At 40.4% G+C, this 24,100-nt stretch overlaps 1 protein-coding gene across 1 annotated transcript; it reads right to left on the bottom strand.

Annotated features, from left to right (window-relative positions):
* Positions 1-171: 171 nt before the first annotated feature.
* Positions 172-22,901, bottom strand: Copb2 (COPI coat complex subunit beta 2). The gene is made up of 22 exons (XM_055629488.1): positions 22,789-22,901; positions 18,301-18,438; positions 16,270-16,356; positions 15,954-16,080; positions 15,018-15,166; positions 12,956-13,102; positions 12,383-12,482; positions 11,615-11,757; positions 11,183-11,382; positions 9,636-9,746; positions 8,498-8,586; positions 8,305-8,411; positions 7,374-7,517; positions 6,647-6,777; positions 6,177-6,384; positions 3,389-3,499; positions 2,321-2,535; positions 1,406-1,498; positions 1,136-1,316; positions 914-982; positions 718-786; positions 172-523 (listed from the first exon to the last, which is right to left on the bottom strand). The coding sequence occupies exons 1-22, from the start codon at positions 22,789-22,791 to the stop codon at positions 428-430; spliced, it is 2,718 nt and encodes a 905-aa protein (XP_055485463.1). The 5' UTR covers positions 22,792-22,901; the 3' UTR covers positions 172-427.
* Between the last annotated feature and the right edge of the window lie 1,199 nt (positions 22,902-24,100).

The following is a 24,100-nucleotide window of genomic DNA, read 5'->3' as shown; positions in this document are numbered from 1 at the left end:
CCCAGCTGGACAAGTCAGGATGTATACCTGGCTAGCTCAACTATGATACAAGGTCAGAACAAGGTTTTGAAAAATGCCCTTAGCTATTCAAAGAAAAGAAGGCAAAGCTGATCCCCAGTGAGGTGTTTAGGCTCAGCCATGTAAAACTCAAAGTCCATTTTCTTTAGGAAGTAAAGTCAGAGTTTTTCATTAATTCAAAAGATTTTATGAGGAATGGATGGGCTAATGACAGTATGAAAAAAGCATGTGTGTCTCAGTTAACATAGTAACTTAAGTGCAGCCCATCTACTCCTTTGAAGATGAGGAAGTGGCTGTGTTTCCCCCGTTTACATGTACAAACCAAGGAGTCTCCATAGTTTCTGGTCAGGGTAGTGATTTGATTTGTATCTGTCATAATGGAACCTCTTATTGGAATAAATGGCAAACTTCAGTCATCCAGAATATCTTCATCCAGATTGATGTCTGTTGTATCAATATCTTCTAATTCCAAGTTATCCAAATCAACTTCTAGTTCTAGTAAGCTCTGCAAGGAAGGGAAGGGGGAGAGGGTGACTGTTAAACAGTACTGTGTTGAGTTAGCTGGCTCACAGTCCAAAGCCAGAACTGAATTCCCTTATTACTGACAAGAGCATCATCCCACTTTGAAGCCAAAGACCTCTAAACCTCAAAGGCCTGCCCACCTGACACAGGACTGGAGGTAGAGGATGGCTGACCCACCTTTTCGTCTTTATGGGTAGTTTGAGAGGCCATGATAACTGGGCTAGAAGCAGGTTTCCCATCAGGTTCCTGAAGAATAAGGGGTAAATATAAAGCCAAAGGAACTTCTCCAGAGATTTAAATATTCCGCCATGCAACGGAAGGCCAGGATTAGGAAGTGGCAGGTAGGGTTTTAAATCAACAGTTCTCTACAAACCTTTTGAGCTGTGGCTCTTGAGGGCTGAAAGCCTTTTGCCTCTTCCATAACATTTCTCTCTTCGTTTGGCTATCAGAATAAAACAACAATAAAATGAAATGTTCTGAAATCAGAAATGACAGACACTTGGCCCAAATGTCAGACATTAGCTCTTAATACTGTATTAGCACATTTTAAACCTGGACTTGTGAATGTGTGTCAGCCTGGTACTCTGCCACTCACCGTGACAAGAGGGTACTGCTTGGCTGGCCACAAATCTGCATGTGTCTCCTTTACCCACTCTTCAACAACAAAGGCTTCCTTTAATCCAGGGAAAAGGTTTTCATACTCTGTGGGGTCAGCAAGGGATTCTGCTGCTTTCTGGTTGACTTTTGAGAGATTCTCCCTCCACAGCTTCACTACCCTAATATAGAGACATCACAGAACCAAACAGATAAAGCACATGGGCCATGTTTTCAGTTGCAACATTGCTCTCTAAATTTAAGTCCGTACCTTGAGACCTGGCTGGGTAAGTAAGTGCGGGCCAGAAAGGCAGCTTCCGGGAGTCTTCCTGTTCTGATCAAGAGCTCTAGGCAAGCATCAAGCCTATAGAGTAAAGTAGAGACACTGTTAAAGAAATGAACTTTCATAGCACATAAATCCTGCCCCTTACACAGACACTTCTGTTGCCGAGCCTTATAATTGTCTTAATGTTGAATAAAACCAATGGACTCTAGGGGTGTGTGGGACAGGACAGCATTTGTGACTGCTTTCAGCTCATTTTAATACAGGCCTAGTTTTATGACAGGCCTAGAAGTGTAGCTCAGTAATAGAACATTTGTTTAGTGTGCACAAATCTCTGAGGTTCAGTCCCTTAGCACACATCAAAAGAATTTTGATGATGGGGTCTAAGATTCTTAAGAATTGGCATGTAGGGCAAGCCTAATAAATACTTTTATGTTTATTTCCAAAAGGCAAACTGATGTCTATGTGGTTTGGCTTGCATTAACTCTACTAGACTTAAAAATTGATGACATATTCAAAGTTGAGCTCAAACAGTAAATAGCATTTCCATCTTCCTGGTGTAGACAGTCCTCTGTCATTATGGACCAGCCAGGAGAGAGTAACAGCCTCCTGCTATCATTCAGCAAAATGGCCTAGGAGTAAGTAACTGGTAGGCTCTTTGACCTGAACAGCTCAAGAATAAAGATATAGATCAGCAGTTACCAGAGCATCCCTTGCTAAAGTGCCACCAAGGTAGGCACTGTTCTCTAGCTGCCCCCACTATTCAACAGTAGTCAGTTATGTATCAACCCTGTCCTCAGGATTTGTGTTTCATAATCCTCTGAAACACCATCCTCACAGTCAGTGTAGAAATAACTGCTTACAACTCCTTAAAGTCTTTTAGACCTTGAGATAAATACTTACTTGCCCTGTAAAAAGTAGCTCATGAATGCCACATTATTTTTGCCATCTCTCTCTGCACCTTCTGCCAGCTTGTTCACCATGCTGGCATTTCCAGAGGCAGTGGCCAAGAGCAGCAGACCCCCATAATCCTGGGCATGATGCAAACACTCCTGGGCTAGGCTGAACTGACATTTACTAATGGCGAGTTCGGCAAGTTGTTTCCACTTCTGCTCCGACTGTAAGAGTTTAAGATAAAACATCTTTGAAAATAAACACTGAAACTTCCAACATCAGCATTATTCTGTTACTCTCAACATCACTGTGATGACAATTGAAGATATTTATATGATGTAATTTTTGAGTTATGCTTGGTAAATTGGCTCTGTCAAAGAAAGACATGATAAAAATGTATAATGAGGAAATGAAAATCACATTAACAAAATTAATTCAAATGGTACATGAATAATTAACTCATTTTTATTTTTTACTTACACAGTGAAGCTGAATCTAAAACCATGTAAATGGAATTAAAATGTCATTAGATTGCAATTATTTTAACAAGTAAATTAGTAACACTTTCTTAGGAGGAGTAGGGAATTATATCCTTAAATATTTTATAATGAATATGATCATTTGTAGCTTCTCAGAAATCAAATAAAATGCACATTTAAATGATCTTGACAGTTAATTTTTTTGTACAATCTGAAATTAATTCACTCATGAATGCTGTACTTAACCTATAATTTCCAGTACATACACACACATGCACACAAAAATCTACAAAATACCAAAATTCTTCTTTAAAATCTGTGCCTCTCACTAGTCTGTAATTTTGTGGCAAATTGTTGCCATGTCTATACTCTGAAACCCAAACTAGACAGGAAAATACTTAAACAGATTACAGAACTAAGAATATGCTTAATTTAACTCATTTAATTTATGCAGTGATTAACAATGCATCTTTGAAAAAGATCAAAGAGACAATAGCCTCACCAAAATGAGTCATTAGTAACAAAATGTTTCGTCAAAAATACCTAAGTACCTACCAACCCTTCCCTGGGTTATAGAAAGTCTTGGATTAGAACATACCTCTGCTTCCACTGCTAACTGGTAAGCAATTTTCAACTCTCCAAGTTGAAGAGCAAGCTCAAAACGATGTTCAGGATCTGTGGATACTGTAAGTGCTTGCTGTTTGAAGCCCTACATGTTTTTAAAAGAAAAATGTGTGACTTAGACATTGAAAGAATGTGCATATATAAAATACATATTATTTCTCTCAAAAATTCTACCGACAGAAAAACTCCACAGCCACTTACTTCATTGGACCACGGGGAATCTAAACCCTGGTCATTTGATACCTATTAGCATCCATGAATATACCACCAACAATGCAAAAGGGGAGGCATTTTTATTAAATGAAGTTTACATTCCCATTTCTTCCCGTGCTTTGCACACTTTTATACTTATGTCTTTAAGATCATCCTGTAACAAAGATGCTAAAGCAATACTTAAAAGATTTCTGGGATAGCTAGGGTATGGGGAGAGCTAGAGAACTGATGTATCTCATACATTTTGATAAGTCCTAATTAAATACAAAATAAAATTTTATTGACTGCATCAGGGGTGGGGGGCATGTGGTACATGTAATTCAGGTCAGCTGCTGGGAACCTCAAGGTCATTAGTCCAGGTCTCATCAGGAAAGGAAGCCAAAGCCTTCCAATTTCCTAACACCTGTAAGTCATTTAGCTTGTAGCTGGGTCCAACCACTGATGGGTCATCAGTTATGCTTTATTTTGGTCTCAGCTTCAGCCTATCATGTATCCAAAAGAAAGCCAAAGGTTTCCTTCTCATGCTCCATTAGAGCATAAAACTATCAGGACAAGCTTTTATATCAACGACTGCAATTACAAAGTTACCTTTTTTAAGACAAAACCATTGATGGGCAAGTTGTTCAGCTCTGGGAATCTGGTATTGTCAGAGGGAAAGTTGGGGATGGTTTACTTCTCAGCACACTGAAGGAAAATGCTTAGTTTAGGGTGGTCAGGACAGAGAAGCCAGACAAGTTTCAGAGTTGCTGGAAATGTGCCATACCACTGACCAAATTTTATTTCTTTTTCGAGACAGGGTTTCTCTGTGTAACCTTGACTGTCCTGGAACTCACTTTGTAGACCAGGCTGGCCTTGATTTCACAAAGATCCACCTGCCTCTGCCTCCCCAGTGCTGGGATTAAAGGTGTGCGCACCACCACTGCCCAACTGAGTGACCAAATTTTAAAGCAAACTTTTGTTAGAAGATTTATTTTTGTGGGCTGAAGAGATAGCTCAGGGGTTAAGGGCACTGACAGCCCTTCTGAAGGAGCCAGGTTCAATTCCCAGCGCTCACATGGCAGCTCAGAACTGTCTATAACTCCTGTTTCAGAGGATCCGACACCCTCACACAGACATACATACAGGCAAACACTAATGTACATAAAATAAAAATAAATCACAAAAGATTTATTTTTGTATATGAATGTTTGGCCTACATGTACATAGTACAGTGTGTGCCTGGTCTTGAAGAAGCCAGAAAAAGACACTGAATTCCCCTGGAACCGGAGTTACGTACAACTGTCAGCTGTCAAGTAGTGCTCAGAACCAAATTCAGGTTATGTGCAAGAGCAGCAAATACTTTAACCACTAACCACTGCTCCAGCTCCATAACCATCTATCTCTCCAGCTTCCTAGCAAAATTTTGAATGGTTGAAAGCTGGTGGAAGAGTGAAAACACTGAAAAAAAATTCATGTTAAGTCAGAAATAAGGGCAGCAGAGAACAACCTGGTTTACACCTCAAACCCCAAGGTGTCTCATAAAAATTGCCTAAAACAGGTATACAGTACATCCACTACTGTCCCTCCAATCCCTTGACACATGGGCCTATTCTGTGAACTCTCCAGTCTAGAAGAGGGAGTATTGACTGTCAGGAGAAAACAGTGTCTAAGAATGGAGACAGACTAAATGAAATCCAAAATGTTAAGCCTCTGAGCTGGCTTCTACTCAGTCCATTGAATGATGGCAGACAGATTTTCTCTGTCAAACCTAACCAGCTCAAGGGGTAGCCACACTAAACTACTACAGTGCTGCTTTTATCAGTGGTACCTAGAACGTTTTAAATGCTTCCTAAAGTTACTAGATGCATTAGGTGACTATCTGGACATGAAGTTTTCCTCCCACAGGCTTCCTATGATGCCCATACTCAAGAATCCCTGTTCACTTCACATGAGATTTCTAAAGCTGAAGAATGAAGAATCAGTATATTGCTATATCCTCAGGCATTAAAACAGTAAATAACTCTGGGGACAGGTAAGGAGACAAGACAGACATTTGATTATACCTTGCAGAACGAACCTTCTTTCTATGCTATGAATATGTAACTGAAGTAAAAAAAAAAAAAAAAAAAGTTACATGAGGCAAAGGCACATTAATAAAGATAAACTTTGTTAGGTGCACTTTACAAAACTCTGTAGCTCTGGCTGGCCTGAAACTCTGAGATTCAACTACCTCTGCCTCTCTAGCACTGGAATTAAAGGTGTGCAGCTAAGAAAAAAGGAAAATATCAACAACTTTTAAAAAGGGGTGTAAGAAGGAAAAGACTGATAAAATTGGTACCAACCCTGACAGGCACTGGGTGTGCTGAGCTGAAAGAAAGCATTCAAGCCAAATGTGCTGCAGGCTGACACAGCACCTCAACCAAGACACTGGACTTGGGGAGAAAACTGGTGGTAAAAAATACAAGAAGACATTCTACAACCCATATCAACAGTCTGTCAAATGTTGGTTTTAAAAATAAGAGGAAAAAGAAAAGAAGGAAAGAAAAAGACAGGCAGGCAAAAGCTCCTACCTGTTTTTCCAAAAAGTGTGCAACTCTTGTCCTCTGTTCTTTGGGGATGGTAGGGAGAACCTTATCAGCCATGCTGAAATCCCTCCGCATGACAGCAGTCTGGTACTCCAAGACTGAAACCAGCAGGGAGTAGCTAACAATGTTCAATTCCTTATCCCCCAGATAAAGCCTATTGTCTTTAGGAATATAGCCAAGAAGGTACATTGTCCTGTAAGAGAAACAGAAACAGAATTAGAAGCCCAAATCTACAGTTACAACATGGGTGCGCGCGCGCGCACACACACGCACACACACACACACACATACACACACACACACACACAGCTCTCTTGCTTGAAATCTTTCCATCTAATGGCTCAGAAAACCTACTGAAACTACTGTAGGAATTCACCGTATCAGTGTTATACAAGTGAGCACTACATCATGTTCACACAGCACTTTCAAATTTAGGCTGCAAAATGACTTAGTACCTGTCCAAGTGGGCAATGGTGACTATTTCTCCTCCCACGTAATAGTTTAATCTGTTCACAGAACTTGTGTAAATGAAGCAGTCACCAACCCACAGCCCAGTTTTCACAATTTCCTGAATTTCACCAAGAACCTATAGAAAAAAAAAACAATATTGCGCTCTTAGCCAACACCAAAAATGTGAACAATAAGCTGGACATTGAGAGTGGTAAGGTATGCAAAGTAAAATACAATCTTGAGAGCATTATTGCTAGGAATTTTTGTCATCACTTAAAAACGTTGTGCTTAGAATAGATATTGTGAAATTTCATTGTTGAGTCATAACTATAATCCAAGAGTATCAATCTAAACTGCCCAACACACGTGAAACTGGAATGCTAAGTTATCTCTGAGTCCTTTAGGTATCTATCCACAGTGGATGGTTTGTTCCCGTTTCGGAGCTCTTTTGAATAATTCTAGCTCAACAGTCTTGGAACAAAACACCTTCAAGTTTCCTAGTGAAAGATACCAAAGCAAGCCTGCAAATTTCCTATAAGTCAGGGCACACATTTATTTCAAACATGTTTACTTTCAAATTCTATTTGTGCCAAGATTTTAATTTTTACATGTTAGCAGTACTTACAGTTACCCTCCCCAAACCCAATTTACGTAGAAATGTTAGAAATCAGTGTAGTCATTTAAGAATATAAAATATTAAAAACAAAGCCTAAGCAGGGCCGAGACACTTACCTCAAAGGCATCTTCAATGCCATCTTCAGTCACTCCCTCATGTGTTTCCTGTGCAGCCAAGACTTTTTCTGACAGATATTTAAGAATAAAAAATGATTCCTCGGTGGCAATACAGACCAGTTCTCCAGAATCAGACCAGAAAATCTGTAGCAGACAAACAGATACAGGTGACTGACCGCCGTCTGCGTGGCCACCAAACTGCACACACTTTGTTCACTGCAGGGTCAGTATAGTAAGGTAGTAATTTTGCACTAAGCATTTGGTGCAGTGTACTCTACATGCATTTGGGGAGGCAAACAGCACAGGCTATTCACGCAGCGGAAAGCCAATGGGAGACAGGAGTGCTGTCTTCAGGAGGGGTAGGCTGTTCCTATTCTCTAAAACAGTGTTTCTCATTCTTTATTTCCCCTTTCTCCATACACACGTGGGCACTCATACATAAAATTAAAAAACCAAACAAAAGTAATATCACAGCCAGTACCCTCTGGTGGGCCATGGCCTCCTTCTCTAGACAACAGACTCAGGACCACAGCAGGGCAAGATGGTCTCTAATGGTAACACCAACAGTGAAAGGTGTCAAACCAACCAGCAGCTCTGAGGTATCCTGACCATTATTACATGCAGTATGGAAAGGCTTTTGCACATCACTAACTCCCTAATTTCTATCTTCAACATGCATGTTTACTTTGTAAAAGACATTTAAAATAATCAATTTTGGAATTTGTGTAACATTCCATACTTTTACAAATAGTTAATGTTTACTATCTGACTCCAATGCATAACTGATATTCTGAGTACTTCTTAGGTAAATGGCACGGTGTTCAGCACAATGGGACCAGGATAGCAATGTGCAATGGGCCCTTCTTGACATGAGGGACTCAGACATTTCAAAGACAAACCTCCCAAAAGCAACCACAGAGGAGAAACTCACATGCTTGGGCTGAATTTCAATTCTGCGGATGAGTTCTGTATTGTCCCAGTCATAGAAGGCTAAGCCATTTACAGACCTGACTCCCAGCAAGAAGCCACCATAGATACCTTTAAAAGGACACAGAAGAGTCTGCTCAAATGTTTTGAGACATTACAAAGATTCTCAGAATGTGTCATAAATAAATAGCACTTACTTTCAGCTCCAAAATCAGGTTTAAATGATTTCTTTTCCTTAAAGTTCTTAAATATCTTTACAACACTGTTGCTTTCTCTTATTGCATACCTGAGGGACAGGGGAAACAGCATATTATACGTTAAACCATAATTCCATTAAGTGTTAGAGATATCTTTAAATACTTCTGATTAAATATTAATTATTGAAAAATATCAAATGTAGCCCCATGTGAAAATTCACTGACCTACTTTTTGTCCCAGGATATCATGAAAACTTTACAGTTAGACAAATAATGAATGGGTTTCATGCTGTGTGCATTGATATCCATCATCCATTCAATGGAAAACTACTTTGCACACAAAACAACTCTTTACTGATACAGGTAAAAAAATATGGATGATTTCAAAAGCCAGATCCAAGTAAGAATGCATGCCTATAGCACTCCATTTATAGGAAACTTTCAAGACGTCTACAAAAGAAAGTCTGATCTATACAGTCACAAAAAGATGAGGATCTGCCTAAACTGGGAAGTGAGTTGACTGGGGTGGAATAACCTGACTGTGTTGCTGGTTAAGAACTGTATACACTGGAAAGAGATAATGTGACTTTTGCTTTTAATGAGAACATTTTATGAATATTGTGAATTCAGACAGAAAGAAATAGGTTAAGAATGAGCAGTGAGGGACATACAGAAATTGAGTTTTTAAAAAGATGCACTACAGTTCTTGTCAAGGTGACATGGCACAAGCAGCATCTCTCAACTAGTTTATAAAGGACAGCAGCCACTTGGGGCTTCCTCAGGGCCTACTTGCTATGAGGCCTACTTTGCCATAAACCCCAAGCATGAAGTCCTGTCACAGGCTTCCTCAGGGCCTACTTGCTATGAGGCCTACTTTGCCATAAACCCCAAGCATGAAGTCCTATCACAAGGATATAGGCCTTGAATTCCCCAGGTGAGTGGATTTATTACATCAACCTGAGTGAGGCAGCATGGTAATTCAGACAGGGAAAGGGCTGTTTATACTCTCCGAATGCTTTAATGAAGTAGCTGTGGTGGAACTGAAACTGTCTTTTAACATGGAAAAGCATCAACCACATTGGCGCTAACACCCTATCTGCAATCAGAACAAACTGGGCATCACACAGCTAACACTTACTCTGAAGAATCGTGGGCCCATGCAAACTCCTGGGCAGACCCAAAGCTCTTGTTTCTCAAAGCCATAGCTGTGTAGATGATATACTCCCCATCACCACATACCACAACAAACCTAGAAAAGACAGAGGACAATGACATATAGGTGTTAGGAAACAATGATTCACATGTATAATAAAATAATTCAGTAGCAAATGCTACTTTAGTCAATTCTTACAATTCAAAATGTTAGAGCTATACATTTCTCTGAATATGTTGTGCATAAATATTCTAAGCAACAAGACCAAAAGCAATTATCAGTACGGGGTTACTGACAAAAACATTATTGCAACGGCCTTCTCTCATCAGTCAGAGCCTGGGGATGACAAGCACAGCTGGAGACACAGAGGACTCCAATCATGCGTAGTGCTTGCTGAGCGCCAAGATGTTCACACCATGCTCACAGCACCATACCAAGAAGGTACTGCTTATAGCGCATTTACCTGTGCACCAACCAATGCTCATCACCATGAACAAAAAATTGCATTCAACTGTTAAAGTTATGAACAGGTTCAGTAACATTTAAATAATGAATAAAAACAGAAGGTACATAGCCAAACATTTGTCCCCAGTAGACCAAAAAAAAAAAAAAAAAAAAAATCCTCTCTTCAAATTCCATTTAGAACATGATAATGTCTGTTATTGGAGGACACTCAAAGGTAAAATGAAAATCTTAGAGCAAAAAAATGTTTGAAGATATTAAATATAATGCCTTAACTTTCATAAGATAATTAAAAATGATTAGACATCAGTGATTGAGACTTGATACTGTATGTTGTCTTTTATGACAGTGAAGATAGCTTAAGACATCCAGATATACTGTAAAATGGTTATTAAAGCCCTGGAGCAGTGGTTCTTAACCTGTAGGTCCCGACCCCTTTGTGGGGGTTGAATGACCCTTTCACAGGGGTTACATATCAGATATCTGCATATCAGATATTTACATTACAATTCGTAACAGTTGTAAAATTGCACTTATGAAGTAGCAACAAAATAGTTTTGTGGTTGGGGTCATCACAACTGTATTAAGGGCTGCAGCATTAGGATGGTTGAGAACCACTACTCTAGAGCTTGCGCTTAAACTTACTGTTTAGAGAGGTAGAAACTTCTCTCACACAATAATTATTATTTCATAATTCTTAGGGGAAAACAGAACTGACAATTCAAATTATGAATAAGTAATAAGTTTTCTAATTCCAAATGTTTTCAGAAGATACACTGGAGTTAGTCTTCCATAAGAGCAGTGAGTAAGCAGTATGTAGCACATACTCTTAGGACAGGACCAGGCCCTTGACCCACAAGAACACAAACCCAGCGCATCTGAAGAACAAGGAAATACTACTACATGACTGTGCCACCTGTACACCAACTCCAGCAACTGTCCTGGCAGCTAGCAACTGTGGAACTGTGGGCACAGCACAGCTCCAGTGGGGTAGATTAGGGACATGTTGTACATATACAAAGTTGCTCTACCTAACACAAGCCCAGACAGCAATGTTAATGAAAGCTTACCTCCCATTAGGGTTGTGCTGAATAGTCTGTGGATATATTTCACAACTGCCCATATCCTTTACTGCGAGTGGCAGTCTTTCTCCATCTTTAATTTCCGCATCGCCCATTGCTTTTAGGTTGGCCTGCTGAACTTCTGAATGCTTGGCCCAGATTATCTTTCCATTGGCATCCATGGACATGGCAGGTTCCTCCCTACCAAGCTGAAACAATGACAAATAGCTCTTAGTGACTAAAAGGAAACCCAGGGAACAGACTCTTTTTCCCTCTTGGAGTCTTATTTCCTTTCTTCCACATTAAGTTGTCATTGCCTAATCTCTTGTAGTTAACAACAGAAGTGCTAGTTGATCAAAACTGGGGACTTTGGGAGATGGATGTACAAAAACCCAAGAAGGACTTTGCCTATCTCCATCTATTTAACCAAAGTATAATTACCTTAACAATAATGCTCCCTTCATCATAGCCCAGAGCGACATTGTTGGACCCTCTCAGACTGGCCACACACCATACCCTCTCCATTCCGTAATTCAGTGTGCTCTCAAGCCGGTAGGTGCTAGAATGCCAGATTCGCACTGTTCCTAAAAAGCAACAAAGTGAACATTCCCTTTGGATATGAACATCCAAGGTGAAGTGTTAGGTAAAGGAGCTACCTGGAAGTCTTTCGATTTCAATAAAAATACTTCCTAGCAACTTTGTGACATTCAGATCTATCTTCTTTAGATAATTTTACAAAGCAACATAAGCATGAAATGACAAACAAATTGCAACTAGAAAACTAGAAGTAAGCAACTAATCATACGTGTAAAATCACAACAGGGTTTCCTGGGTAAGTCTTCCCATGTACATGTTTGCTGTGTGTGACTTCTTCCCTCTCGCTATAATCCTATGAGTAGACTAGTATTATCATCTATTAATCTTCCCAAACCATACATTTGCAAAGTGGCAGGGCCTGAATTTGAACCCAGGTCTGTCAGACTCCAATGCACAGGCTTTTTCAGTTCTTCTTTAGAATATCAGATGTCCTTTTACTTAAATGATAGAGTCAAAAGACACTAGAATGGTGATGATGATAAAGCCATTTTATTGTTCTGGATTTTAAGTCTAGAATCCTAGTCAAGGATATGGAAGCTGCTAGAAATCTCCCACTGCAATACAGGACCCAGTGAATCATGTCAAGCACATCTAACACAGAACCTAACTTACCATCTTCTGACCCTGTGATGATGATGGGCAGCTCAGGATGGAAGCTTGCACATGACACGTTCTGGGCATGCCCCTCCAGAGTCTGCACACAAGTTTTATTCTGAAATCGAGACACAGAAAGCTACTATGTTCCACTGTTCAGAAACTGTGTTAGATGCAAAGGGGGAAAGGTTTCAGAAAACCCAGAGACACAAAATATGGCAATATGGGTAATAACTAGTTATGACTGTTCCATGTGGTGAAATGTTTACCACAGTTACATCACAACATCCACTGTTCTGCCTGCTGCATTCAGGTACAGAATTCTGGTAACAAGGACACCCAGGTTTAATATAACAATGTAAAAACCATTTTAAACAAACAAAAAGCATGATGACATTTTATTTTTAAAATCTTAAAATGAATCTGTAGTTATTTATAAAGTAAAAAAAAAATTAGAACCACAATTTAGATGTAAATACTGGGGTCTTAACTTAGAACTCTGAAAAGTCCTTCCATCCTAGCCTCAGAGGTGCCACAGAAAGCAGTAAAGACCAAGTCTAGAGCACATCAAGGAAGCTTAAAGAGACCTACCTGATAATCCCATATCTTAACGAGCCTGTCATCTGCACCTGAAATGAGGTATGGCTTGTCACCACCACTGTAGTAATCGATGCAATTCACACCTTTTTCATGTCCCTCCAGAGTAAAGTTTGGTGATGAAGAGCCCAGCTGCCACACCTTTGGAGAAGAGCAGCATTTGCCAGTGAGCACTTTCAGAGGCAGCTCCACACGTTTCTAACACTAGACGTCAAACACCCCAGCCAGCACAGAGAGGGCTCAAGATTTTGCTGTTGTTCTCATGTTAATTTTCAGGACACAGAATCACTGCTCTCTGAAAATGCCAATTCTTAGGCTTCTCCACAGAGATTACATATATTTCAGTTGGTATCCTGCTTAGTTCTGTCAACTTGAAACAAGCTAATTATCTGAGAAGAGGGGCTTCAATTGAGAAAATGCCTTTATCAGCCTGGCCTGCAGGCAACCCTGTGGAGGCATTTTCTTGATTAGTAGTTGATGTTGGAGGACCCAGCTCACTGGGGATGGTGCCACCCCGGGGCAGGTGAGCCTAGATGATATAAGAAAGCAGGCTGAGCAAATCATGAAAAGCAAGACAATAAATAATGTCCCTCCATAGTTCTGCTTCCATTTTGTGGTTTCTGCCTTGAGTTCCTGCCCTGACTTCCCTAAATGATGGACTACTATAAGCTATAAGGTGAACTAAGCCCTTTCTTCCCCAAGTTGCTTTTGCTCAGGGTTTTATCATAGCAACAGAAAGCAAACTAAGAAAACTGGCATACAGGTAAAGCACAAGAATCAACATAGTAACATTCTGAAAGGCTCTACATTCAAGTAAGTAATGTTTCGATGGGAGATTTATTAGATGAGTAATGTGCATTAAAATGAAAGAAAATTTGCCAGGCAGAGAGGCACAAGCCTGTGTTCACAGCATCTGGGAAGATGAGAAAATTGAGAATGTGAGGCTAGCATAGGCTGCACAGTAAATTCTGGGCCACCTTGGCATATACTGTAGACTTTGACTCAAAAATAAACAGATAAACTTAATTTAGTGAAGAAGTTAAAACCGATCGGAGTTTCCCATCTATGTCAAAAGCAAGGGCAATTCAACAAAAGGAAACAAGGTCAGGTTAAAAACCTGAAGATCTTTAAATACAAAATAACTTGTATGAGTTAAATTAATAAAAATATTATACATATATAAGCAAATTTGTGAGCAAAGTGATCTGAAATTTATTTTAAGTCAATGAACTGAGACAGTATGAAGAGAAATCTAACTGTACTCACTGCAACATATACTCAGTGTCCAGTATAGCCAAGGCATCATGCTACTCTCCCAGAATGTCTTCTTGGTGCTGTGCAAGGGGAGACACAGCTCCTGCCCCAAATATCCAATATCCAATATGTCATGAGGATAAGGAGTTCTAAACTACATGAATTATGATCCAATATGAAGATTGTTAATAGAAGCAAAAGCTAAAGGGAGTGGCATATATTCTGTCTACAGCCATCAGGTGCTTGACTTGAGTTTCTCAGAATGACTGTCTGTGCTAACTCTTAGAGAGCTACGTAGATGTCCAGAAAAAAGTAAATCCAAATGGGAGAATGAAAACAAAACACCTGCAGTCAGAAGGAAGAGCTGATGAAGGCAATGTTCTGTGAACACTCATGGCATTTCTAGAGGACAGTGAGTAGGTCCAAGTTATCCTGGTGTCTGTAATATCAGACCGGCTAGCCTGACAATTCTGTATTTTACTCGTAGGCATCTGTAGTTTACTTTCAGAGGGAACCAACAGACTCTATGAAGAAAGGCAGCCAGCAGAAAGAGGAGATCAGAGGCAGAAAGGAGGAATGGCAGCAGAAAGAAGTCAAATGCAAAACAGACCAATGGTGAGGATGGGACAGCAATGACCAAAGGACACAAGGACAAACGGACATACACAGACCACAGAGTGATCTGAATATCATGGCAATGCTTCTTATTCTAAGATCCTAGAGTGTAAGCCAATTTGACACCATATTGCTTCCGCATGGCAAATGTTCCTTCTGTAAGCGCACAGACAAAATGGAAACCTACCTTGATGGTTCTGTCCAGAGATGCACTGGCAAACTGATTGTTATCTTTGGGGTTTATCACAATCTGCATAACGTAATGTGTGTGTCCTTCAAACACTTGTGAACAAGACCATTTTTTATCCCAGTCCCATAGCTTAATTAGCATGTCATCTAAACCAAAAGAAAGCCAAGTTAGTTGCAATTTGCTTTTCATTTCTGCAGTAAGACAATCTTGGTATCTTTTAAGGCAACAAATGTAGCACAGTTCACACATCCCATTATCTAAGCCATAGAACCAATACTGGAAAAGACCTCCAAGTCCTCATTTGCCCTTAGAGTATATCTAACTATGAAACAGTGGGTACAAAATGAATATAGTCAGCTACTAATGGCAACAAAAGCCATGGGACTAATTTTTTTAATTTAATAAGAACTGTGATCACCATCTAAGTCTGAATATAAACATGTAGCATTTGCCTGATGAGACAAACTGCTTCTACAAAAGTTCTCACTTATTAATTTAAAAATATTTCAAAGACTACTACTAAGTCAGGGCTACCCAGGTAACTGCCTTCCTACAGGTATACTGCTTTACACTAATACCAGGGAGCCGGCTAGTCTGAATATGCAGATAAACTATCGAGCCTATGGCAACCTGCCAATAGCCCATTCATCAGCATACTAATGAGCTTTCTGCTCCCCAGATGTTGATGAATCTAGACTTTTACATTTTCCAACAGGAATCAGAGCAATTGCAAAATAATCCTAAATACAGTTGCTATTTCATTAAAATACACACGTGGGCAGAGTCAACAGCACACTAATGAATTCAAATACTTGAAAAGATGCTTGGAGTGAGAGCTCCACTTGTAAGAACAGTTAAAGTAGAACATGTCTTGCTGAAAGAAAATCATCACTGGTACTCTGGTACACATGACTGACACAGGTTGTCTCTTACCACTACTGGTGAGAATAAATGGCTGCGTGGGATGAACAGCAATACAACGAATGTAATCTGAGTGTGCTTCAAACATATGCACTCTCTCCAGGGTGTTATAATTGAACACTCGAATCTGCATATCATCCTAGGAATGGAGATTTTAAATCATCACTATTATGAAATAAACTGCATTAAAAACTAAACTGTATTATAGGCTCCAGGCATAACACACCATATTTGATTAACTAAACAAGTAAGGCATTACAATTCTGCAACTGGTATCCATAACCACTGACCAATCAGAAGGCAGGATCTGATACTCCGAATTACTTACTGCTCCTGTCACCACCCAGTTCTTCCTTGCAACAAACTTTGCAGCTCGTACAGGAAGATCACACACTTCAAACGTCTTCACCAGTGTCTTTAACAAGAACAAACACATTGAGACATGAGGTAATAACTTACTCTGTTGTACTTAAAACATCAGACTATATAAAGCATTTCTAGTTAAAAGTGTTTTTAAACAAAAGTATGACAGCTCAACATTAAAAGAAGATCAAAAATAAGGACCAATCACTTTTTCTTTAGTAGAGTTGAAAATCAGAAATTTAAAAGAGAAAGCAGATGGCCAGAGGACAGCACTCTAGACCCTCTGTGCTCTGGCCTGTGTCTCCTTTCCAGTGTTGCCTTTGGCTCCTGTCTGGAAATCCTACCCAGGGAAACACTTACTCCCTTCCCATACCCCTGCCCAGCAGGACTCCACCCTTACTTTCACTCTACCCACTATGCTCTCCAAGGGCAGGGGTCGTCTCCACTGTACAGCCGGTGCCTACAGCAGTTTGCAATTCAGCTGCTCTGTAGTTGAGTGGATTAACTCTTAGCTCAGTTTCCTTTCTTAAAAATTGAGCCCATAAACTAGGTGTTTATGAGCACACCTTTAATCCCAGCACCTGGGAAGTATCAACAGCCTTGTCTACATATGAGTTTTATGACAGCCAGGGCTACATAATGACATCCTGTCTCAAAAAAAAATTGAAATGATTTAAACAAGATACATCCCCCCCCCCCACACACACACACACATTTTAGCAATGCATTTCCAGAAAAAAATGCTGAGGGTTTGTTTTTGGTTGCTGTTTGTTTGTTTTAGTAAGCAAGAAAACTAAGAGGTTTAGAAGTCCCTTGGTGTTCAGAGTTGATTATCTACATGAGTTAAAGGTGGGAATTAGGAGATTTCCTAGGAAAATCAGAGATGAACAGACCTCTTTGCTGTCCCATTTTTTTTTAAATGTCTGCTCTTTAAAATTCTGAAAATTAAGCAATCATTTTCAATGACTTTTTTGTATCAAGAAGGTAATAAAGGAGTATTCAGGAATAAAACTCAATCTTAGTGGCTCATTGACCAGGGTATACTGGAAAACCAATAGGGATTAGCTCACAGAACTGTTGAGGCCACCCTGGCCTCCCAGATTAAGACAACGCCTGAATCAGTGCCACAAAGATACACAGCTGCTACCAAGTGACTATGAGTAGGCTGAATGTGAAGTCTGTAAGATGGAAGAAAAAAATGCACAAAATCTTGAGTCATCAATAAATCCAAGATGTGTGGAGCAGTAAAAAAAGGCTGCATAACCCTTATGACTGAGTAACACATGAGGTGCTGAGGTGGGACAAATGGCACTCCGGGAGCTAAACAAGCTAAAGAGCAGAAAAAGCTGTACTCTCAGGCCACGGAAGTGCTACGTCTAAGTTAAGAAAGCAACAGCTAACACCGAGGTGGTTCCTTGTGGGTGAGTAACAACTGCCTAACATTTTATTCCATGTGCTTACCAGTTTTCTCATGCAAAGGTCACAACAATATCATCCACTCAGAGTAATAAATCAAGGCTCAGTGTACTTAAGACTTGCAAGCTAAAGAGCAGCAGGCATGCTACAAATAATAAAACACCATTGTTGTTTTAAAACACTGTATCTACTACCTCAAGGAGAATACAATACTTCCTTATATGAAATGTAAGACCATTTGGAGTCATCCTAAACTGCTGTTGTCACTCTCAAAACATGTGAATAGCAATTAACTCTTTACCATTGGTGACAGAGGGAACAAGCAGACAAGCAAAACAAAAGCTGGTGCTAACACTACCTACATCAATGTTGTTGTATTTAAATATCACATATAATATGCCCAGAAGAATTTCTCCCAGAAGCAGCACGCAAACAAACCTAGTTCCTGAACATTTAAAATACTCTGTCCTACTGTGAGAAGCACTGCACACATAGCTGGTTGGGCTCTGGTGTTTCTTTCATTATTAGTAGTGGTATGTTATAGCCTTTATTGCTAATAAAGCCCTTTCAAAACTCTTACCTGAGTTTCATGATTCCAAACACACACACTGCCATTGTAGAGACTAGCTAACATCCATGGCTCTGTAGGATGCAAATCCACACTCTTAACTCGATCAGACCTAGCAGTTAGCTTTCTCTTGATGTCAAGTCGAAGAGGCTAAGGGAAAAAGACAATTGTTGAGAAAAAGTAAATTCTTAAAGCCAAATAAAATATGTTTGAAACAGTGTATTGAGAGGCTTATGAAACTTTGCTAATCTGTGAATAGTATTAAGTCTAATGCACCTATGTTAATCACACTTATAAAAACAGAATGTTTTAAGTTTGTATTTATAGCAATGGTTTCCAACTTTACTTACCCAGATCTTTTTCTTTCAACATTTAAAATTTATTAGGACTTCAAGTGACAATGTTTTATATTTTCGTAAACATTTTCAATTTGACTTTTTAGAAGACTTTTTCATATCTGTTTTTGTCTCCAGTATGTTGTGGTATACCGTTTTGGTTGATATGTGACAAAACCACCACCATCTGGCCTCAAACACATATAGTTAGGAAGCAGAACATAAAAGCCATTTCTGGAGAATGGGATGTTCAGCTTTGATGCTGCCTGACAAGCGGGGGTTCTTAAAGAACTCTTGTAGTGTGGCATCTGAAGCCACAGGGTAACTATTTACACTTGCCTAAATTAAAATCTACTAGTCTAGCCTACCCTTCAAACTGATTTCAACTCCTGCCTGGTTTTTATAACATAATACATTGTTCATCTAGGCAATGATGGTTCACTGAGTTACAAAAACTCTTATTACACTGAATCAAAAGTTACACTTATACCATAACTTCCTCCTTCAATTGATAGGTCTTTGAATATCAAAAATATATAAAGTTCAGTCTCTATAATTCTAATTTTCATTGGAAAACTAGAATTCTATCATCAGTAACAGATATGGTCAGGGACCAGCTAACTTCAAGTTAACAGGCCATGTCTACTAAATACTTCTCAATAAGTAGTTTTTCAGCTTACAAATAAAGTCTACAACCTGAACTTTTATCTGTACCTAAGTGCTTTTTCTACCAGACACGTTACTTTACAAGTCCTTTACACATCTTCATTTCATAATACAAATACAGAATCTTTAGAAGATGCCTACTCAGGTGTTGAGATTGACAGCATTAAAATGGCACTCTCAATGTAAAACCTGTCTTCTTAAAAACAACTGTTTTACAATCAGAATATATTATTATCAGGTCAAACGTGGTGGTGCACTCCTGTAATGTCAGCATTCTAGGCCTTGGAAAAGAGGACTATGAGTTCAAGATCAGCCTGTGCTATAAGGCAAAACTGTCTCAAGAAGGCACTGGCATTACTGCATCAACATGGGTACCTCTCCTCAGCACAAATGTAAACCTAGCAGGATGGCCAACAACATCTTACTACCGGTAAAACTTCTGAGCTGAGACTTCCTGAAACAGGAAAACACCTCTAAGGAACTACAAAAGATACCTAGTTTATAGACAGGTAAATTTAAAACATCAACTAAATCACAATTTTCATGTCCATGCCATTAGGGTTATACCAGAAAATATTGTGGAGACATGTCATTCATGAAGCTCTATTATCCTAAACCATAATATTAAATGAGCTCTTTGGAAATAATCAGATGGGGGGACATTTAAACCGTAGACAAGTATTAATGTCTGACTAATACTCATGTCCATGAAGGCCTTTTGAATTTACAGAAACATACCAAAAAATAGGACAATGTTTAAAAAAAAAAAAAAATGAAGCCATAAAATAGCAATAGTTTAAAACTGGCCCTTTCCAGTCTTACTCCTTATCTGAACCACAGGACAGAAAATCATGTGAGTGATTATTTTGTTTCTCCCAGGCATACCATCACAGAAGAAACGTTAATTCATTAGACAATGATGCCCTGGAGCAGTAGGTTAATTGAAAATGCACTAGTAGGCTAATTGAAAATGCATTCCCCCCTTCAACAAGCCCCATGTACAACCTGAAAGCTGACTTGGCAGGATGAGTCACTGTGCTAGCTCCTCTGTGCTGTTCCATAACAATCATGAATGCAACAGAAAAAAACTTAGTTACTTTTTAGCACAAATGGAGGATCCAGCAGAGTTACTATCTTGAAACAAAAACCAACAAGGCGTTTACTCACCTCTCTTTGAGTGTCTGACAAATGTAGGTCACTGTCTACTTCTGACCATTCTTCAATGTGTGCCTCCCTCAGGTCCAACAATTGTTTTCGGACCCATGTTCTACCTCTCTGGTTCCCTTGAGAAGACTTCCACTGTCACATGGTCCTGTCTATCTCAACTTACTCCAGCCACCATCCCATGCTAATTTCAGGAGAGCAGAACCTTTTCAATGATTTCTGAGTTGTTGCCCCACTAATTACTGTCACAAATTTTTAACGCCTTTGTCAACAAACAGGAAGTATATTTATATCAGGAGCCATAGTGAGATCTTCCACATAAGCCATCACATCCAGTGTATACTTATGCTTATATTTATATTTTATCCTAACAATGTTTTAAATTGATTACTCAAAGTGGCCAGGGATCTTCAAACAACCAGTATAGCTGTACATGCTCCAAAGCACAGATACCAGTTTTAAAATGTTTATTACTACAGGCAAGAGCCCCTGTAGGCATACTTAACATCTCAGTCATGACTTTTAGAAGCTATCCTGCCAGGTCTTAGATGAGTAGAGAACTCTTGCTGCACTGCATCTCCAGACTGAGTTTAAACGCCACTGATGCGCCTAGCCTAACCAGACTCTTCCTTTCACAGTTTATCTGTACACACAGCTATTTTTGCTTATCCAGTGGCTATTTCTTAAGGACAGGATCATTGGTTACACAGGTCCTTCTCTCCATTTATTTGTGTGGGAACAGGGGGAGGAACAGGTGGTGTAACAGAGGTCTGTAGTCTTGCTATATGAAACCTCAGCTGCACCTCTCAATTCAGGCATGCCACAATAAGTTTACTGAACCTCCAAGGCTTGACTTGTATAAACAGGGATAATAATAGTATCTACCTCTTGGTGGTTTGAAGAATTCTGAGTTCAATTAGAGCGGTGCAGGGCTTATAGCAGCCATCCCATAAACGTTACTCATAATTATCTACAGCTGCTGTGACAATCAGCTGGTAACGTTTAGCAAAGTGCAGGACAGTAAATTTTCCTATGCTGAGTGAACCAATGAATAAATGCATGTTCTGCGCTTTCTACTTGAGACTTAGGCCATCCTTTGGTGTCTGCTGATGGTTCTAGGACCCTCCACCAAACCAAAACCCATGGTTGCTCAAGTCAAGTTATAAAAAATAGTGTGGTATTTGCATATAATCTTCCACCCAAAGCTGGTTCAATCTGTGGGTATGTAACTCATATATATTGAAGAATGAAAGCAGTATTTCACTATTTAAAATTATGTCTCAAAATGAAATTAGGCAGATCCAAGGGCCTTTCCAAAAAAAAATGCCATTTCAGAAGGTCTAATCAACGCCAGCTGTTTTCACTATAACATGGTGTGATTACACAAGGCCTGTTGAGGTGGCTCTCAACTTTGAGAATCCAATAAAGAGGATGGTGTGGGAGGAGCTGGAAACACTAAAATTTTATGCCAACATGTTTCTCCAAGAGGTTTTCTGAGAGTAGCCATGCCCTTCCCTACCCAATCCTTGCTCTAGTTTCAACTCTTCCATAATCTGCTTTGTGCAAACTTAATCTTTAGCGTTTTTTAAACCGTCAGGCAAGGAACTTGGAATTATTTCCTCTACAGTCTTCAATCATCAAAATATTTGATCATGTGATCCATAACAAATAAAAGTCAGGAAAATGTTTACGAATACAAACGCTGGTTTTTCTTTTCTTCCCCCCGCCCCCCTTCAGAAAAGATAGCCTCACACTTTTTAGATTTCGACACTCCCGTGCAAAGGCATTTTGGGTCATGTTTGAGCGTAAATAACTGTGATGACTTTTTTAAGTGCAGAAAAACACAAGCGAGTTTTATAAGCAGTTCCCCCAATCGGTCCTTCCCCTAGAAAACGATGAGCTGGGCCGCCAAAGCATTTAAAATTCCACCTTTGACTTCACAAACATTTGACTCTTTTCTCTGCTAAAGTCTACAATTTGGGGTCTGCACACTTCCAAACACGACGCGCAACCTGGATTAGCAGACACCACCTTAATGACAGAATGAAGTGATTCTTGTCAAAGTTGCCTCTGGCGTCCGTTTTCTGCCTCGGGCATTTACTTGCACTGACAGGGGCCCCGCCTGCCAGGAGGGTCAGCAGCCGCTCACTCGCAGGCACCCAAACCACCCCAGCCTCCCGGCTTGGCCTTCTGCCTCTCGGGACTCCATCAGGACAGGGGACTCCGCCAGGCCACCGCGGGAGCGCAGACGGCTTCTCAACACGGTCTCCCGTCCGGAAGCCCCGGGAACCCTCCACAGCCAATGGGTTCCGCTGTCCCGCGGGGCCCGACCTACCATGGCTCCGGCTGTTCGAGCCCGTGCCTCTCACAGGCTCCAAGCGACACCGGTCCCGAGGAACCCACCGACCCACGGACCGGCCGACCCACTGACGTGGAACTTCCGGGAAGCCGTTCTCGCGATACTTGGAGCCAGGCTGTGCGGCTGCGCGAGCTCGCCGAGAGGCGGTCTGCGTCAGACCCCGCCCCGGTTTCCTAGGTAACGCGGCCTTCCGCGACGTCTGTCCCTGAGCTGGCTGAAGTGTGTGGCGGGCTTTGGTTGTCGGCCTTCGGGGTGCTCACCCTCGCCCGAGAAGACAGTGCTGGATGCGTGCTGAACGCTGGGGGCAGCGGAGGGGCCCGGAAGCTCTAACCGAACAGCCTGAGCCTCTAGCAGAGAAAACAAGGCTCTAAGACAGTGTACTCTAGTGGGCTCCCGAACAGTGTCTGGGTCTTGGGAGACACCGATCGAGGCCCGAGAAGGTGCGGGCGGGACTCCGGGTCTCTGAGGTCCGAGGAGCCCTGGGATCTTGATTCTGTAGCTTCCTGGAGTCAGCCAAGTGATTGCCCTTCCAAGAGCATCTGCCCGGTCGTTTGTGCCTTCTGCTGACTTTCAGAGCTTCGCATCAAAATCGACTTGTCTCCATTTGACTGATTAGGAAACTAAGGCTCAAGAGAGTTGGCTGTACTAGCCAAGATGGCATAGAAAAGTAGTATTGTTAAAAGTAGTATTGATCTGGGGTCCGAGGGTATGTTCTGGGAAACCTGTCCTCTATCGACTACGCCAAAGGAGCTCTTTATTAAAGTCGTTGAATTTTAGAAAGTACCATACAATAGGGGTTGCCGTGCAAAAGCATTGTCTACCGATTTCGCACGCACACAAGATAACGCTATGAAACAAATGGAACTTGACCCTGGCTGCTTATTAACCTCAGGTGTGAGAAAAGCCTACCTTTCCAGAAAGGAAGTTTGTAGACTGAGAGAGGGAAGTGTGAGTTTTCATCAGGTAGTTCCTGGTTCTTGTGAGATTTACGGGCTTCAATTTTCCTCGTACAAAAAGTCACATAGTTTTTAAAGATCCGTTTTTACTATTCTGTCTCAATAAAAACAAATTCTCTCTTAGTGATGAGATGAATAATTGCATACTGTACAGCAACCAGCTGAAAAAAAATTAGTTGAAAAAATTTTAAATGTGAACTATAGTGTTAGACTATCAGGGCGTCTATTATTTTTGCTTCCTTAATTATCTTGCATTTCAGAAAGCGCATTTTGATTTGACACAGTGCCAAGAAATACAAATTAAAATATCTCCATTTCCCAGCATCTCAGTT

Source organism: Psammomys obesus, unplaced genomic scaffold (assembly GCF_907164565.1).
Source record: "Psammomys obesus unplaced genomic scaffold, mPsaObe1.curated_primary_1811, whole genome shotgun sequence".
Taxonomy (NCBI): domain Eukaryota; kingdom Metazoa; phylum Chordata; class Mammalia; order Rodentia; family Muridae; genus Psammomys; species Psammomys obesus.
Note: the sequence above shows the minus strand (reverse complement) of the source record. Positions and strands in the feature narration are given on the sequence as shown.

What these genes read in the sequence shown, in the direction of transcription:
- Copb2 (XM_055629488.1), bottom strand. An exon ending in TGGGCCCACGATTCTTCAGA is followed by an intron (nt 8,587 to 9,635) that starts GTAAGTGTTAGC and finishes CCTGTCCCTCAG; the next exon opens with GTATGCAATAAGAGAAAGCA. An exon ending in TTGAAATTCAGCCCAAGCAT is followed by an intron (nt 7,518 to 8,304) that starts GTGAGTTTCTCC and finishes TGTCTGCTACAG; the next exon opens with ATTTTCTGGTCTGATTCTGG.